Raw genomic sequence first — 18,947 nt, 5'->3', positions numbered from 1 at the left:
TGGCTGCGTTCAGCAGAAAAAGCAGCTTTGTAATTGTTGTAAAATTCTTTAATATGATTGGTTTATACATTTAGATCCGGCAGGAACTAAGGGCAAGAACCAATCATATTAAAGAATTTTACAACAGTTGCAAAGCTGCTTTTTCTGCTGAACGCAGCCATTAACTGTATTTAATTCCAGCGATCGGGTATACAGATTCCGTTGTATTGTACCATACCCACCTAATAGCGAATTTGAATTGGAGCTCCGCGTGGGAGACATAATATATGTACATAAGAAGCGTGATGACGGATGGTATAAAGGTACACAGCAACGCACCGGTCGTACAGGACTATTTCCGGCAAGTTTTGTGGAAGCTTTCTGAGACCCGACGCAAAGTCGTTTAGTGTTAGAAACTTGTATATAAACTCGGCCTTTAGTGTAAGTATCGTATTATATATTTAAAGATAGGAATCGCATCCTAACACGAAGCTCGCGTGTATAGCGTGCGTATTGTATATATTTGTTGCTGATTTCCTTGGACTTTCTTTAGAAATTATCCTCGATTTTAAATCAATTATGTGCATGCGTATACATGTGTGCCATATTTTGGACTGTGCAATGTAATATACGCTGGAATTATTGTACATTGTGCACGTGCAATGGCGAGAAAATCGGCAACAAAGCAGTACCACCCTTATACGCCACGAACTTGACGAATTATCAATGTACGTCGCATATAATGAGTGATTGATATACGTCAAGTTAAGGAATGTATTAATACGGTGAATGTACTAGGAAATTTTAGTGCAAAGTAATTATATGCTTATTCTATGTATAAATATGCAATGAAATGAGACAAAGGGTATTACAAACGCGTATATATGTGCGTGTTGAGACTACCCGGAAAACTTATACTGCCATTGGGTAATGTAGGCTGGTGTAATGAAATGACGAGTTCATTATTACGCGCGACGTTACTGCCATTTGCGAAGGTAAGGTAAAACATATTAGTTTCCTGTTTTAAAAGCTATTGATTTTTAAGAACCTACTTGCTATCTCTTCAATATGTCCATAACATACAAGAAAGATTATATATGAGTTGTGTAATATGTATGTATAATAAGTATACATACGTAAAGCCATTCACGACATTAAGAAAAGAATTGTTGAGTAAATGAAAAAGGAATAGGCTCGTTTTTATAAACGTCTAACAATAAATGTCGGCTTCTATTGGCCTGTGTGTCTTGAGATATTCAAAAGATTGTAGATTTGATATTGTTGATCAATACTTTTTTTATTTTAACTTTTATTTCATTAATCTGCGATTGTGAATCGTTTTATTAGCCAGAACGATCTTTTATGTCTAAAAAGGGAGATATTGAATCAGTCATCAAATATATATTATTTTTGAGAGCAAAACTGTCATTTTATTAAAAGATTAGAAGTTTTATTATAAACTTTTTTCTTTTTTTTGAGTAAATGAAAAAGGAATAGGCTCGTTTTTATAAACGTCTAACAATAAATGTCGGCTTCTATTGGCCTGTGTGTCTTGAGATATTCAAAAGATTGTAGATTTGATATTGTTGATCAATACTTTTTTTATTTTAACTTTTATTTCATTAATCTGCGATTGTGAATCGTTTTATTAGCCAGAACGATCTTTTATGTCTAAAAAGGGAGATATTGAATCAGTCATCAAATATATATTATTTTTGAGAGCAAAACTGTCATTTTATTAAAAGATTAGAAGTTTTATTATAAACTTTTTTTTTTTTTTTTTTTTTTTCTTTATTTATTTGTGATCATTATCTATTGTATTATACATTTTATACTGTATTTGATAACTCGCGTTTACGTTAGTTTTATAAAAAAAAAGAAAGATACAAAAGCTCTCTCTTGAAAACAAGCATTTAAAGGAGAATAAACGATAATTTTATTATTAATATTGTTTCAGACTGGATTATATTTGGAAATTGTTGGTCAAAATTAAGAAAATATTTTTTCTTAGCAGGTATATTCATTACAATATGCCACGCAAAGAAAAATGTTCCATTTAATAGGCAGGTTGGGTTGTTGTAAATAATTTAGCCAAAATATTTAGAGAATGGCCTTGATACGCGCAATGTTGGTGTAGTATTATATACTTCATATGTATACATCGTTTTATAACTCACACACACACAATTTATAACTTGTTTTCTAATTTATAAAATTATACACAGGCATTCATAGCATGACGAGGAATTAGTTATTTAAATAGCTAATTCTAGATAAATACGAAATAAATTAGTGCTTCCATTGTCTGATTATTGATCAGTATTTAGATGAGTTTTGTTATATGTTCTCTATTTACTATTACTATTAAACAATTTTACACGATCGGTTTTTATAAATCTTTATACATACGTTGTTGAAAAATATATTTTACTAATTATGATTATAACATTATATTATTTTCGCAATTATCTCTTTTATAGAGTTTATATTAAATTGTGAGAATTTCAATTTTTCAATATGTTATTCAATGATTTTTTACATCAAGCTAATGTACATACAGTCCGCGTGTATAAATATATAAAAAAATACACACACGCGCATCCATAAAATGCTCAATTCATTAATGTTTATGCATACATAATTTATACATACATTTACACATTATGATTGAATTTAGAAATATATGTATTGCACAAATTCACAACTATAAGCAAGAAACATACACACACCATACATACATGGTATAATTTATCGCATATATGCATGCGTATGTATGCTGATAGCATATATATTTATACTAATTATGATATATTTAATGACATTTGTACATAATTATAATTTTACTATAATCTTTATATCATAGGAGTCTGCAGATGTTCTGTCACTTGAAAATAGAGATAGTACATCCTATGTACAACGAAGTATAATGTAATTAAAACACACATATAGTGTAGCACGACATATTGTAAAGGCAAAAGTATAAATAATATATATACAGAGATTGTTTACTTACATACAGCTCTCTCTTTCTCTCTGTAATTAGAATATTTAACATTAATTTAATGAAATCAAGCAAAAACACATGCACTTCAACGTTATTAGTTCTATACTTTATCCCTAACTAATAGACGTGCAACATAAGATGTTGTAAATATAATTTTAACATCTGCAAAATTCTACGATATGAAGAGTGTTTCATTGTTTTTATTGAAATGCAAAGCAAAACAGAATATGTTATCATCGCGCAACAATCGTACAAAGGATAGCGAAAGCGTCCATTTCTGTCCTTTGAAACCAACCAAAAAGTGTTGCCTGTAAGCTTATGAGTGAATGATTTGCTCCGATTATTAAATCGGAAAAAATAAAGAAAAAAAAAAGATTTTGTGATCTATAAGATCAACGAAATTTATTGATATCGATGAAGTCTACGAATACGAACAAAATGTGACTTATAGATATTGAATGTCTGTATACACATGCAAAAACCTGTAATTTTATAGTTATTGTTCTGGATGAAAGGTGGCTGGATATATTTTTTCATGTATCAGTCACACAATTCGGTACGAAAAAAAGAAAAACGATCAATTCGATCGTTGAATCGAATTTAATCGAGTGTTAGAATTATAATGAAGAAAAAAAATATCTCTTACACTCTTTTACGCGAGGGGCCACGCTGGGCATGCTGTAATAAAGTCGGCAGTCTATTGTAACGCGATGTATCTAGAAAAAAAAATCGGAAAAAAGTGATAGAAAATATGAAATATATTATAATATATATACGTATTTATATGGAAAAAAGAACTTGTCTATTTGTGTTCACGCGCGTATCATTCGAATCATTATTATATTCTATCGCATTTATATTCTTCAAGTCATTTTAATGTCATTACGCACAATGTATTGCATATGTTTTGCATTTCGATTTTGCATATCCATCCCTGACAAATATATAAGGATATGAATTTTCATAAAGTTTTTTTAAACCTCCTTTGAGGTACATCTTCTATCGGTCTTCGTGACTTCTCCGTAGATGATTAAATTATACAATTGAATTCCTCACGTTATATACATATTTGGAAAAAACTATGTAGAAACTTATTTATACAGACATACAAATGTGTGTTTTATATATGATGTACACTTAAATAATTTATTACTAATGGCTCGTGTAAAGAGGGTACTGTTTGCTGTGGGTGATGCATCCAGATCGACCATAATGAGAGACTAATTTACATCATTATATGTGTATTGTGCGCAAAAAAAATCGAATGTGACACGATCCGTGTAAAATCGTTCTTCGCATGTTGTATCGTTGATTTAACATTGTTGCCTGTTCGTTTTGCATTCAATGTGTTTACGAAACCGTTGTTCGCGGCAATAGTCTTAAATCAATGTGTGTATATGTGCAAACGTCTCTGTGGGTTGTAAATATGTTATTACTGCAAAATATCTGGCATTCCCGCGACGGTACGATAAAATTACGGCATTATATCCTTGTATACGTAAGGACAATGGCTCTCTTGCGTTTCGCATAAGTCAGAATCTGTACTAGATTGCAGAACAGATATATATCTAGCATAGAGAATGTAAGATAAAGAGTCAAGAGCCTTTGTTTAGACCAAATGTGTTTCTAGCACTTCTTTCGTAAGGATAAACTTAGAGAATAGTCATTATATACCGATTACTACCTTTACATGCTACTTACGCTATTCGGTATTTTGTCACTAACGTAATAATGTTCCAACACAAAAATCTATGTCGATGTCGTGTCCAAGCGTATAATTTACACATATAGAAATATAGATATCATTTAATATTTAAATAACATATAAAATCTGTAATAAATCCTTCATGTGGCTACCACACAAATGGCGAGTATATATACCTCATGTTAACACAATTTTATTTTCTTTCATTATTATTCGTGAAGTTAATTATTATAAATTATAATTATTAAAAAATCAGCACCATTTAGATATATACACATTAAGGGGGATTACATAAGTTAGTATACGAAGAAGAAAGAAAAAAAAGAATATATACATATTATATTTTTTTTCTTTTTTTTTTTTTTCATATACTAACGTATATGTGTGTGCATATATACATACATATTTTTCTCGTGTAAGTTCCTTAATGACACGAAATCGATTGATAATCTGATGCGGAATCCTTTAAACTGCCACAGACAGTATATAAGAAATTGAAGCCATCTTTATTGTATTATTTATTATCAGGTAGTTTGTATCGTTTTCTTGCATTGAGATTAATTATTTTACTTTACGCGATTATTTCGAATCTATCTAAAGGTTTAGAGTAATTCCTGTTCAAAATTCCTGTTTTTTCTGGCTTGTACATATCAATTTATAATTCTATCTTAGTATGATTTAGATAATATTTTTTGATACATTAATCTTAATTTTTTAAAATTTCGCGGAACAATGCGAACGTAACTAAATATATAAATAAAACCAGTTTTCTTCGAGCTCGATATTTGTCTTACATTTTTACTATGCATCCGGAGGTATTTGTGTCATTTACTTTAATGCGACAGCTAACCGTTATCTTTATCGTAGAAGTACTTCTTTGCACGCAAGTTTATCAATTGAGTTTTATGTCGAGACTATGAAAATTTATGATTTTTACTGACGTACATTTATTTATATAAAAAATACTTCCTATATGAAATATTTCTTATATCTTCTGAGATCGATCATCATGTATGATTTTCAATTTTCGCATTTAAATTCAAAATAAAAGAACATATTAAAAAAAATATTCGTTATCAATAAAAAACTAAACAGATTAGTAAAATGAGTAATATTTTGCATATAATATATTGCATTATATAACTATAATTCTCTTGTATATAATTTATAATAACCATTATTCCCGATTTATGTGTGCTCTTTGATATAGCGCTGTTTTAAAACGTGATTAATATGTGCTTTTTAAAATAGCGATGTCTAAAATGCTTTGAGAAAAAATCGCAATTATGTGGTAATATGGAACTTTGAACTTTGCTTCCTTTTACGCAAAGGTAACAAAATGCGTATCTTGCTTTATAGTTTATACAAAATGGAGAGAAATGAAGTAGAATGTCATTGCGCAATTTTTTCTTGTATACAAAAACGTTGCGACGTGTTTCCTGTAAAAAAAGATGCGGTTTCGAAACGATTCAAGGATAATATTTATTACGAAATCACAGCGTTAATATTTTCCATGCGGGACTATGAAGGCCATATGTATTTATGTACAAAAAGTAGTGTTGCCTGTAACTTATTAGAATCGAAGAAGAAATGCCATGCGCGGGATACGCATGATGGAAGTGACAGGCGCAAGTGCGAAAGACACGCGACGACTCCATTCACGCATTAAATAATCCAGACACGCGATTAGAGGGGACAGCAACAAGAACGGCCAGACAAAAGCTGCCTGGCTTCACCGACTGGCTGGCGAATTGCGAAGTATCAATCGGAGTTACATCCGGAGTAAGTATGACTTAATTTTATGCTATTACATAATGCGTTTCCTTTTGATACGTATAATTTATGCAATCGTTGAAATTAACGAACCGGAGAAGAACTGTAAATTTGTTAATAATAAGAACGAGAACCATAAGATTGCGGCTGCGCGACGCGAAGAGTTCACCTTTTTGTTTCCTTTACGATCGAAGACAACTGAATCATTCGTCATCTCTTATCGTTTCATTTATTTATATCTTCGAAAGAGAGCTGATCGGTCCAATATCTAAAATATATCTATAAAAAGTTCGTTCTTCTCTTTGTTTATATTTTTTTAAAGAAAGAAAAGGAAAAGACATATAGACTTCATCCATGTCTGTTGCTCTGTTTGCTATATATTTTTTACATCTTTCTAAAATTCATGGCTCGTATTTCTTTTTATTCTTTCCATTATTTTTGGGTAATTCCTTGTACTTATTTTAGAAACAAATTTAATATATGCAAAATATATATATCAAATATAATTGTTGCTTCATGCTTTTATTCGTTTTATTATATTAATAAAACAGTCACGAGCGCAGATGGAAGAACATTTCATATTCATTTTATGCCTGAAAAAAAATGAAAAGATTCGGTATGCGTGTACACAATCCATGTGTTATGATTTATTGTTGTGATCTCACACTTCTTGATTTAAGACTTCGTCTTGGCGGACATATTCAAATTTTATTTTCGTCGCAAATATATATAAGTATTGTGCAATATGCGGGGCTCTGGTGGCTCAGGGAGTAGCGCGCCTGACTCACATCCCCAGACATCTCGGGTTCGATTCCCAACTCGACCCTGGCCTGCGCTTTCCTATTTTTCCTTTCCTACCACACCTCCCAATAAAAAATTCCTTCCTTCCCTCTCTTCTCTTCTTCCAGTATATACACATAAAAACTGAATTTACATTCTAATATAACCTGTTGTTGGCCCGAATACATGACACCTACCCCAGATCATTACGGCCATTTAAATATTAAGAATACAGAATTGAGCGATGTGCTGCCGGGAGTTGATACCGGAACTCTTAATGCTTCAATCGTTCTGATAACCATAGAATTTATATATCGATTACTTTTTATAGGCCTACCACGTAGAAATATTGATATGTGCGTGTAATTTTAACAATAACAAAATAGTATTTTGATTATTGCTCATTGTTTTAATAACCTAAAGTGGAGACGAAAAATGCGGATCAGCTGATTGAATGGAATTTGATCTTTTCGTAGCGTTCGAAGAGAGGGATACACAAGAGGGGATGAGGTAATTATATGAGAAATAATAGGCAAACCAATCCTGAGACGAACATTATGCAGAGTTGGTGGAATCACTAAAGTGTATACGTGATCGTAATAAATTCATACAGTGGTATTCTTGTCGGATTTCTCGTCAGACAGAATTTGTGAGTAAGTGATAAATATATTAATCATTGATTATTAATAAATGAGATTAATTATGGATATGCGATAATTTGATGCTCCTCGAAATCATTAACTAGTTTTATTATACGTTATTTAGGTATACAGACGGATAGAGAAAAAGACGGAAAGTTTCTCATTACGATGATTGTCAGTGCTTTGCGTGCTGTTTTTGCAGGAAGAGTGATTAATATGCACGCACAGTCACAGTTATTGAAGTGTAATCAGTACTTGGTAGTATATTTTTTTTATCTGCAATTATGATAAAATAACATTATTTATGATTCTGTATATTATTTCTATTTCTTATTTTTGTAAACAGATGTCAACATACTTACCATCTCTTTTAGGGTATCAGACAATTGACACGTTTGTTGTCCTCCCATCATGTCTCGAAGAATATTGAATTCCTTACACAAGATAATCGTATTTTATCATCTAAAAATGTTATACACAATGTAAATGTGACAAACAATCGTCCATTGTTAGTTATTCTTACTTGGCTATTATCAAAGCGACAGCATGTTATGAAGTTTGTTAATTTGTATATGGAACAAGGTTTTGATGTGGCAGTGGTGTCTCTTACACCTTGGCAACTTTTGTGGCCCACAAAAGGCTCCAGAGTAAGTATATATGATAGAACTGCGTTTTAATCTATCTATTATAAAATTTTCAAAACTTATTTTCAGCTAGTTGCAGCAGATTTGTTAACTTTCTTAAAGCAAAATGAAAGTTACCAACAAATTCTCTTACATGGATTTTCAGTAGGTGGTTACATGTGGGGAGAGACCTTGGATTTGATGGAAAGTAACAAGGACAAGTACAGTGGCATTGCAGATAGGATTGTTGGACAAGTGTGGGATAGTATAGCTGATGTCAATGAAATTCCGGTAGGCTTTCCTTATGCGGTATTTCCGAAAAATATGATGCTGCAATCTGTGCTACGGAAATATTTAGAGTAAGTAAGAGAGAAAAAAAGAGCGAGAAAGATCAATGAAGCAAGAAATAACTCAATTTAATTAATACAAAATAATGTCCAGATATCATATGAAGACATTCCACCAGCAAGCAACACGTTATTATATTCGATCCAGTCAAATATTTCATATTGCTGCTATACCTGTACCAGCGTTGTTATTTGTAAGTAAAACTGATCCTGTTGGAACTCTAGCCAGCAATTTGAGTTTACGCGATACTTGGGAATCTTCAGGAATAAAGGTAAAATTTGCGTTTGCTGGCTCATGAGAGAATTATAAGAGAAATATATATCTATCTTTCAGACTTATGTGAAAATATTCGAAGAGTCACCGCACGTTGCCCACTTCTACAGATATCCAAAGGAATACGTTGCCGAACTCTATGCCTTTTTACAAAAACTAAACTTGATACAAAATGAAGAAAAAATTAGATCACGCCTTTAATTATTTTAAAAGCACTTTTGATATAACTCAATTATATTTCTTATGTAAAGTTAGCTTTTTGGTGACACATTACACATCAGACATTTGTAGTATCCAATATTTGCCACACATACACATACATATAGTAAATAATTTTATATATTTTATAAGGTTTTTGTATGGAATTGCATAATCTAGATAATCGAAAGGTTTTTGGTGCATAAAAAGAGAGAGGTCTTTGAAAATGTTTAAAAAAACTTATCTTGATCATATTTCTACAAGTTCAACTGCCTCTCTTAAAGAATTATGCACATAATGAAACTTGCATTATTACTTATAATTATATAAATAGAGAATATTTTGAATGCATAATATATAACAAGTACATATTACGATTTTATCTTTTATCTTTCTTTGTGAATAAAACGTGATATATTAAAGAAGATATATATTAGATACATTAAAGAAAAAACAATATAGTCTAAATATATTTATCATCATATCATACTTTATATTATATGAATAGGCTTAATTGTATAATATGTATATTTTATATCAATTTCACATTATATACATTATATGTTATACAGGGTGTCCCATAATTCGCGGATCACCCGCCATGTGCAGGTAGAGCAGATGAAACCGAGAAGAAAAGTGCTTTACCATTTTGCGATTTTCGTAATAATTATTAAGAAATTAATTTAAAAAGATGGGCCAATCCATGCCTTACACAAGCGCGCGGCGAGAAGGGCCTTCCTACTCAGGCGTTGCTGGGTGAGCGGCGAAGCGGTGGGAGGGGCGCTCTATACGGCTACGTACGAGCGAACGCTGAAGCCACGCACGCTTCGCCGCGCGCCTAGCAACGCCTGAGTAGGAAGTCTCTTCTCGCCGCGCGCTTGTGATTGGCCCATCTTTTTTAATTAATTTCTTAATAATTATTACGAAAATCGCAAAATGGTAAAGCACTTTTCTTCTCGGTTTCATCTGCTCTACCTGCACATGGCGGGTGATCCGCGAATTATGGGACACCCTGTATACACTAATTTTATTTCATGTCGAAATAGTTTGTTCCAATTTTTTTTTCTTTTTTGGCTTTTTATATTTTTTTCTCTTTTGCTCCTCTAAAAGCTCTTCTATTTCGTCCGGATCTTTACCTTCTAAGATTAATTTTTTTCGCTTATTGATCATTTTCTTTTCATAAAAGTCAGTCTCATCCAGCCTAATCTCTGCTTCTCGTTTCGCCACTGATATTTGTGTTAAAATTGTAACGATTTCCTTATCTAAAATTGATTAAAAGGGCGATCAAATCATTGCAAATTTTAATTACTTTTATCAAGAAAGAAGAAGCGTAAAATGGAATGTATACTCACCATCTACCTTGTATTCTGTTAATTTAGTGCCTATGGTGTCTTCAATCATATGTAATAATTTGATATCGTTTGGAGTTATCAAGCTAATCGCCATACCGCCTCTACCTGCGCGAGCTGTTCTACCGACTCTATGAATGTATTCCTTCGGTACATTCGGTATAATATGATTAACCACTAATTGTACCGTTGGGATGTCTAAACCTCTTGCTGCGACATCAGTGGCAATTAAAATCTGTACATGATTTGACTTGAATTTATTTAGTGCTGCTAAACGTTCCTTCTGTTTTATCATTGCGTGAAGAGCCACATTCGTAAATCCAACATCATTCAGCGTCATTGATAATAATTGACAGTGCCTAAATATGGAAGAGTTACACATATATAACTAAGTTTAAATTTGCAGATTACTGTTTGAATCTTTTCTCTAAATACAAAGGAAAGAATTGTCGTACTTGCAAGTGTCCGTGAATATCATAATAGAGCCATTCTTGTTTGTAGCGCGAAATGTCCTAATTACTTCTACTAGGAATGAATCGAGTACATCCTTAGGACATAATACGTAACGTTGATCCAATTCCTTTACAGTGGCAATCCCAGCATCATCCTCTTCTTCCCACATGAAAACCTAGAATAAAAGCATTTTTTTTTTTTTTTTTTTTTTTTTTTTTTTTTTTTTTTTTGGTGTAATGTAGTATAATTATAGTCACATTATTAAGTGATAAGATCATACCTTACTGGAGGCTATTTGTTTCACTTTATCAAGAGCATCTGTCATTGTAGCACTGAATAATAATACTTGTTTTTGTTTGGAGACTGCAGCAAATATTTTCTTAAGTTGTTCATCAAAATGACCACCCAGCAATCTATCAGCTTCATCCAATACTAGGAATTTGATTTTCTGCAAGGAAAACGTATCGCAGCTGTCTAAGTGATCTACTAGTCTGCCTGGAGTAGCTACAACTATGTGTGGCCGTTTGGACAATTCCAATCCTTGCACCATCATATCCATGCCACCAACAATTACACATTTCTTCAGATTAATAGCTTTGCCAATGGCGGCAAATTGATCAGCAATCTAAAATAAATACCATGTATATTCGATATATAACACAATTTATATTAGTTACAAGTATATCTCATACAAATATATCCAGTTAACTATAAGATAATTCATCCAAAGAGCAATCAAAGAAGAAAATAAAATATTTATTTCACCTGAAAAGCTAGTTCCCTTGTTGGCGTTAATACAAGAGCAAATATACCATACGGATCCTCGCACAATTTTTGTAAAATAGGCAAAGCAAATGCAAGAGTCTTGCCGCTACCTGTCTTTGCACATCCTATACAATCTTCGCCTGCTAATATTCGGGGAATGCAATTCTGCTGAATGGGAGTGGGATTTTTTAAACCTAAAACAGATAATATGAAATACAACTGTAATTATGTCATAAAAGCGGCAATTGTTTAGCACCTCAAAGTATTACAAATATTTTTACTTTCTAACAGAAGAAACAATTCTCTCTGGAAATTATGTTAATAAAAAAGTTTACTTACCCATCGTATCGCATTGTGTAAGGAGCCAAGAATTCAGTTTTAAATCCGAGAAATTTTTAATTTCACTCATATTGTCGAACGTGTGATCGCACGAGTCACTTGTTGCATTTAAAAATTCTACTCATCAGGTTAGGACTGTGTGTGGGTTCCTTTTATTATCAATATAAATGTTAAAAAGATTTGATTGGTCACCCAGGACAAAGCAATCTATGTCCAATGAAAACATTCCATTGATCACGTTGTAAATGACCATAGCCACTCATATCGACCGGTGTCTAGGGTGACAAGTAACGACCGACCAATTAGAAAGTCCTATTTTGAATTAGCCATTTTGCGACGCGGGCAATTCAAATACGGCGCACGTTCACCGTCCTACCATCACGCATGTGCCAACAACTGGTTCGCATGCAACACTACTTTATCTTTATACTCTATGCTGCTATTCTACTCCACTTTAATTTTCACCTTATCATTAGTCGCGTTGCGCGTTCATCACGATGAGAACGTAGTGTATCACCGTCGTTCTTCCAAATTTCTCAATCATCAATTTCACATTCTGCTGCAGTGTCAGTGACTGTGAATAACGTAATCCAGTACGTACATATTAATCTACATAACGTGTTCCTATCCATCTCCCTCGGGACGGCGATTGCAAAGTCATCGTTAAGGTTAAGGTTAAACACGGTTTCTGTGGTCGCAGTGAAAGTGCTTATGCTCTTCGACCCAATTCATGTCCCCATCTCTTGCTCACGCTTCGTATTTGATACATTCCAAAATTCGAGATCTCGTCTCTCCGCACTCACTGATATTTGTGTCAAGCTATACCGGGTGTTCCAAACGTGGCGATGAACGGCGCGGAGAAATGTGACGTAATCCGAGTTGGATCTCGGAAAAGTGAGGTGAGTCTGCGAACAGCTTTCACTTTATCGAGAACTTTACGAACCTCCGGGACGAATCGTGAATAAAATTTTTTTATGGGTTTTATACTCTTATCAAAATTGTTAATATCCGATAGTCCTACTGGCAAATTTTTTTCTTTTATAAAAGCGTCGACTTTAACGTGTATATTTATTCCGCTTCATAATATAACAGGATGATTATGCAATTACGTTAAGGATAACGTATAATTTTTTTTCATTGACTTCTTAAATATAGGTCATTTTGTATTGATACAAAAGATTAATTTTGCGTAATCATTGCGTGTATTGTTGTTACATGTATCAGTCTACGTAAAATTACTCAGCAATTTTTTAATCTCTATAAAAACTATTCACAATGATCAGATGTTTGATTGTATGCTCAAGAGGTATAGATAATCGCATATTGAAGAATGTTTTTTTTTTTTAGACGTTATTTTTTGGTTAGCTATAAAATCACGTATATGGAAAAAATGTTTAATTTATGTCGCGACGCATCATCACTCCAAAATGTTACTTCATATATGAATAATGCAAGTTTTTAATTCTTTAGTTGGCCTTGATACAAACTAAGCATGTGATACAATGCCTAAAAGAAATATATCCAAAGAAAGAATTTGAAATAGGTAAGCAAATAAGCATAAAAATGCAATAACATATCGTCTTTATTAATTATTAGACATACCGTTAATTAATTTACTATTTAAAAAAAATTTAAGTTTACATAATATTTATTCTCTCTCTCAAATAATTTCAACATTATGTAAGTGATAATCTTTACACATTTCCTTTTTTTTTTGTGATTATTACATAACATATTTGAAACATTGGTCTCTCTAGCTCTTGCTTCTTGTATTCTATGATTTGCATATAATAACATGTTCTATTATTATGTTTATTTATCAGCGCGAAAATACTTCTATTTATTTCTATATATTTTAAGTTATATTTTGTAAATTAGAGATTTTATACAAATTTTATAATTAAATATACAGTAACAATGAATACTAAGGGGGATAAGATTTTGGATAAATCTTTACCAAAAATTGGTGAAAAGTCACTATTTACGGAAGAGTTGGAAATAGCTTTGGAAAATGGTCGCGTTGATTTTGTGGTGCACTCATTGAAAGACTTACCAACAACACTGCCAACAGGAATGGCTCTAGGTGCAATATTAAAGTATGTTGTCTCTAACATAATTTTAAACTTAAAAAAAATTGCTATCTCCTCTTGTATTATTATTTTAAATTATTTTTATTTCAATATTATATTTGTCTACATTATTTTTATGCTTATTAGAAAGAGCTGACTTTGCTATTTTGCTTAAATTCTGTTGCTCCAAGATAACAATACACATTTTACATTCAAATGTGTAAGTATATTATCATTCTCATGAAAGAAACATCTTTATATGAAAGATATTCCTTATCGGTATTCCAGATTATGCTAACTTTATATATTCTGATATGATATCAATAATTAACTTTAATTGTTTATAACTTGGAAATTATTGTAACTCTGATAAAGATTTTCTATTTTAATTAATTTCGATATATGCTATTAAAATATATGATAATTATGGAGCATCAAATGTATAGATCTGAGTATAAAAAAATAATTATGGATTCTTTATGAAACATATATTTGTGTTTTTGACATGTACAAAATCATTGAATTATAAAAATTATTGAAAAAAGGTTATGAACGAAAAATGAAAAAAATATATTAATATTTTTTAATATGAATGAATAACTTTTTTTTTTACTTTTATAGACGCGAAGATCCACGTGATGCAGTAGTTATGTCGAAAAAGTTCAAAGGTGAAACATTATCTTCATTGCCAAAAGATAGCGTCATAGGTACTAGTTCTTTACGTAGATCAGCGCAACTATCTCGAAATATGCCTCATTTGAAGGTAGAAAATATTCGTGGGAACTTGAATACTAGATTGAAAAAATTAGATGAAGAAAATGGTTCGTATGCTGCAATAATATTAGCTGCAGCTGGTTTAAAAAGAATGAGCTGGGAAGACAGAATAAGTCAAGTACGATTCTTGCTCAGACAGATTTCTTTATATTATTTCTATAAAAAATTTAGCCACATTAATATGCATGTGTATTCTTCCAGCTTCTAGAACCTGAAGAAGCTCTCTATGCTATTGGTCAGGGTGCATTAGGCGTTAAATGCCGAGAATCAGATTGGGATATACGTTCTCTTTTAGAACCATTATTCGATGTAGAAACCACATTGAGATGTGTATGCGAACGTTCTTTTCTAAAAACTCTGGGCGGTGGATGTTCCGCACCAGTCGCGGTATCTTCATTCTTAAAAGAGAACGAGTTAACAATTACCGGTGCTGTATGGTCTCTAGATGGTCAAACCTTAGTTACAAATACCTCTAAAAGTAAATTGTACTTACCCGACGATGATGGCGAGCCTCCACGGTAAGTTAAACATAACTTTTAAGTGCTATTAGTAATTTGCACATGTTGACCCTCATGTCATCAATGAATATGAGTAGATTTTTAAAAAATTTCTATGCTTTATTTGTATGTGCTCTTTTCTCTCTGATATATAGGAAATGTCCGTATCAAGAACCTCGCCTTTACTGTAGTGTTACTCCTGGCAAAGTAAGCAGCATAAGTCTTCTCGGTGCAGAGCTGCTCGGTAAAGATTTAGCCAAAAATCTTATTGAGAAAAATGCTCTTGACGTGATGTCACAAGCTAGAAATGAAATCTTGGATTCAAAATAGTTATGGGTTGTTTATTTAGGTAATATTTGGTATTTTTGAAGTTAGAGAATACATGTATGTTAATGTAAAGCAACAATGATTGCTAATTTCCTTTTCATGACTGTGTGAATATTCATTATAAAGTTCTATTTATATATGCTCAAGATGGAAACTTTGATCAGAGAGTACAAATAGTATTATATTACTTTGTCCTTTCTGATTATATTAATTCTGCTTTACATATCATACACAATTTATGTCTTATTTATGAATCAGAAAAAGTACAAAACAAGTATGATAGATATATTGGTCAGCATCCCTATTTGTCGCATGTAACTTACTAGCCCATGTCTCTTGATCATATTAATATTGGAAAATGTTGTAAAATATTTTATATAATATTGAAGTTTTTATGTTAATATATTTTTGCTTTTTAATGAATGTATGGTACTCATGGAAAGCATGAGGAGTATTACATATGTATATTTAATTTATTGTTACATAAATGTTCTATAATTTGTTATTATTGACAAAGCAAATGTTACATAGAAATTTTATTATTGTTGACTATAATTCAGCCTATTGCAAAATACTGCCATATATAATAGGATGAATAATAGTCAGTGACATATACTTCCATTTCAATTAAACAAATTATAATCAAATTTCAATAATTATTATAATAATCAAGTTGTACTTGCAGAGAACTTATAAGCATAATTATAGCATGAGAATAGAATACACATCTTCTATTTTATATTAAACTGTATTTAAGAATACAGATTGTTAAACATAGACATTTTTAATGTTTTCGATCATTTTACATCTTGAGAAAGCCATATATAAAATTATTAAGTATTATACATGACTTGTATAATTTTATTGTTATTTTATTGGATTTTTTTATTTGATTTATATTATTCCTATAATGCGTCGATCATGAAAATGTTACATTTTGTAAGATGTATTTATGTATATATATACAGAGATATAATTAATTATATATATAGGAATTTTATTATGGCTATCATAAAAGAAATTTATACATAACATTGTACATTAATAAAAAAAAGAAGTCTATATTTTATCATCGATTATCTTATTTCATACCAGTAAGTTTAACTTATATTTTATCAGCATAATTTTTATACATAATAATTCTGTAAAAATATTCTTTGGAATTATAAGAAGCGAATATTTTTTTTTTATTTACTTTATTTTTTTCAGTTTGTGCTCTTGTGTACAGTTCCATATATAATATATTATACTAAAAACTAAAATCAATTTTCTCTCTTTAAAGTGATGCATCTTTCTTTATAAGAATATAATTTTATACTAAAAGTATATATATATATATGTGTGTGTGTGTGGGTGTGTTTGTTATATATTAGTTGAATGGCATTAGAAGTAATGCCTTTGTTTAAAATATTACATTCGTATTGATGCTAGATTTTATCTACAAAATATGTATATTTCTGCACATATTTATAGTAACACATACATACAATATAGGATTTACAATAATTGCTTTTCAACTGTATTTGTAAATGCTTCCAGAATATAATATAATATGCTTTTGAGAGCATATCTCATAATGTATTATTTTTGCATTTAATGTTAATATCATAGTTTAGAAGATTACAATCTCGGAGATCCATAGATAATAATTCTACAAATCGCTTTTCCATATTTATTACACCAAGATAAGGCAACGCTCGTCAGCATCGCAAGTATGATGATGACAGTATGTTCTTCTATTGAACACAGCTAATTGAAGCATACAATAACTACTTATAATTTATTTTATTAATGTTAATTCATCATGTTTGAATATTTGTATATGTTGCTTAGATTAAAGCAATGACTATATGTAATCTGTTTCCAAATTCATCATGTTTTGATGAAATTTTAACTCGTGTAATAATTTATATAGTAATTTTTATATATGTATATAAGAGATAAATATTATGACACAACAAATATATACAATATCATGAAATAACGAAAACAATAATACATATCTCTGTATTTCAAAAATCTTATTGGTGAAAACAGGATATATGAATACATAATATATCGAGGATAAATTGCATTTTTTCTTCCTCTTTTTTCAAAATATGTAGTCAATTAAAATCAATATAAATGAGTAACAGTTGCATGCATAAACTGTGCGATATAACATCACATTTTAAGGATTTAACATCCATTGAAGCTATAAATGTTTTAATGACATACAAAATTTTGTTTTAATTCTTTCCACACAAATAATTAGAGCCTTATATTAAATAGAATTTTTCGTATATTTGTATATAAAGAACGATGTCACTGGCATTGTTTATGGGGGACTAAATCTTAATTTGATATCAAAATACCATTTTGTAAGTTTTACATCTGTTAGAAATTGTCAGGATCATTGTTCGATTAAATATATTTGAACAATGGGATATGAAAATGTGTCTCTGCTTATTTAAAATAAAACGTATAATTCTCATAAAAATTTATTACATATAATTGGTAATATGTATTTGCCAAGGAAAATGGAAGTTTAATAAAGGAGAATGAATTGTATAATTGTAGGATTTTTTTTCTAGATGTAAACTATGTTTGCTTTTATATATTTTGCAAAAATGAGTAGACTTTTTACTAATTCCAGATTTTATTTAAGAATTGTCAACGAAACTTTCTATTCGTCTACTCGACATCCTCCTCCGCCATTTGAGTTTGCGATACTAGTTTCTGTAAGAAAGCAGGCAAGATAAAAAAAAATGTTACCTTATGAGATGGTGATACTTTTTTTCTTTTGCATAAATTTTTGTACCTGGCCGACCATAGGTAGCCGCTGCACCAGGATCTGGAAAATTGGCGGCGGTAGAGTCTTTTGAAGAACTGTTAGTAGTTGAGCTGGCTGTCCGCATACCGCCACTGCATTAGCCAAGTGTTCAATTCCACCCTCTATCTCGCCACAAGCAAGCATTTCTTCCCCAAGTTGAACCTAAATCAAACAATGTGATATATATATATATATATATATATACCGGCATATATTATAAATATAAGATATTATACAT

The 18,947-nt window shown here is 31.0% G+C and overlaps 5 protein-coding genes and 1 long non-coding RNA gene across 11 annotated transcripts in view; 3 read left to right on the top strand and 3 right to left on the bottom strand.

The window, feature by feature from the left end:
- The window catches only part of LOC115235042 (E3 ubiquitin-protein ligase SH3RF3), a 24,756-nt gene extending 18,922 nt beyond the window's left edge, over positions 1-5,834 (top strand). The window contains 2 exon segments of the mRNA XM_029806540.1: positions 181-974; positions 1,937-5,834. Coding sequence (XP_029662400.1) covers positions 181-364 — 184 coding nt within the window. The 3' untranslated portion in view covers positions 365-974; positions 1,937-5,834.
- Positions 5,835-6,272: 438 nt separating this feature from the next.
- Positions 6,273-9,766, top strand: LOC115235040. Of its 6 annotated transcripts, none has more exons than XM_029806530.1 (7): positions 6,273-6,470; positions 7,718-7,894; positions 8,007-8,140; positions 8,257-8,529; positions 8,596-8,864; positions 8,947-9,124; positions 9,187-9,766. In XM_029806530.1, the coding sequence occupies exons 3-7, from the start codon at positions 8,051-8,053 to the stop codon at positions 9,325-9,327; spliced, it is 951 nt and encodes a 316-aa protein (XP_029662390.1). In that variant the 5' UTR covers positions 6,273-6,470; positions 7,718-7,894; positions 8,007-8,050; the 3' UTR covers positions 9,328-9,766. The 6 variants fall into 6 exon arrangements, with proteins under 6 accessions (XP_029662390.1, XP_029662393.1, XP_029662395.1 ...); XM_029806533.1 differs by having other exon boundaries at positions 6,275-6,470; positions 7,718-7,890; XM_029806535.1 differs by having other exon boundaries at positions 6,276-6,470; positions 7,718-7,890; positions 8,229-8,529.
- LOC115235043 lies at positions 6,498-7,269 on the bottom strand. Its single transcript, XR_003883971.1, has 3 exons — positions 7,129-7,269; positions 6,631-7,054; positions 6,498-6,564 (listed from the first exon to the last, which is right to left on the bottom strand). It is a non-coding gene; the product is annotated as an uncharacterized LOC115235043 (long non-coding RNA).
- Positions 9,767-10,318: 552 nt separating the features above from the next.
- On the bottom strand, positions 10,319-12,536 carry LOC115234849 (probable ATP-dependent RNA helicase DDX49). Its single transcript, XM_029806196.1, has 6 exons — positions 12,231-12,536; positions 11,892-12,085; positions 11,407-11,751; positions 11,129-11,301; positions 10,677-11,032; positions 10,319-10,586 (listed from the first exon to the last, which is right to left on the bottom strand). Exons 1-6 carry the CDS (start codon positions 12,298-12,300, stop codon positions 10,357-10,359), a joined length of 1,368 nt encoding a protein of 455 aa, XP_029662056.1. The 5' UTR covers positions 12,301-12,536; the 3' UTR covers positions 10,319-10,356.
- Positions 12,537-12,697: 161 nt separating this feature from the next.
- LOC115234850 (porphobilinogen deaminase-like) lies at positions 12,698-16,633 on the top strand. Its single transcript, XM_029806197.1, has 6 exons — positions 12,698-13,129; positions 13,701-13,773; positions 14,143-14,326; positions 14,921-15,191; positions 15,275-15,591; positions 15,726-16,633. Exons 1-6 carry the CDS (start codon positions 13,076-13,078, stop codon positions 15,898-15,900), a joined length of 1,074 nt encoding a protein of 357 aa, XP_029662057.1. The 5' UTR covers positions 12,698-13,075; the 3' UTR covers positions 15,901-16,633.
- A 1,255-nt stretch (positions 16,634-17,888) lies between these two features.
- Positions 17,889-18,947, bottom strand: part of LOC115234851 (mitochondrial import receptor subunit TOM20 homolog) — a 2,680-nt gene continuing 1,621 nt past the window's right edge. The window contains exons 3-4 of the mRNA XM_029806198.1: positions 18,698-18,871; positions 17,889-18,615 (exon numbers count right to left, since the gene is read on the bottom strand). Of these exons, the coding sequence (XP_029662058.1) occupies positions 18,571-18,615; positions 18,698-18,871 (219 nt within the window). The 3' untranslated portion in view covers positions 17,889-18,570. The remainder of the gene's footprint in view (positions 18,616-18,697; positions 18,872-18,947) is intronic.

The sequence above is a fragment of the Formica exsecta genome, unplaced genomic scaffold (assembly GCF_003651465.1).
Source record: "Formica exsecta isolate Colony F162 unplaced genomic scaffold, ASM365146v1 scaffold21, whole genome shotgun sequence".
Lineage (NCBI taxonomy): Eukaryota > Metazoa > Arthropoda > Insecta > Hymenoptera > Formicidae > Formica > Formica exsecta.
Note: the sequence above shows the minus strand (reverse complement) of the source record. Positions and strands in the feature narration are given on the sequence as shown.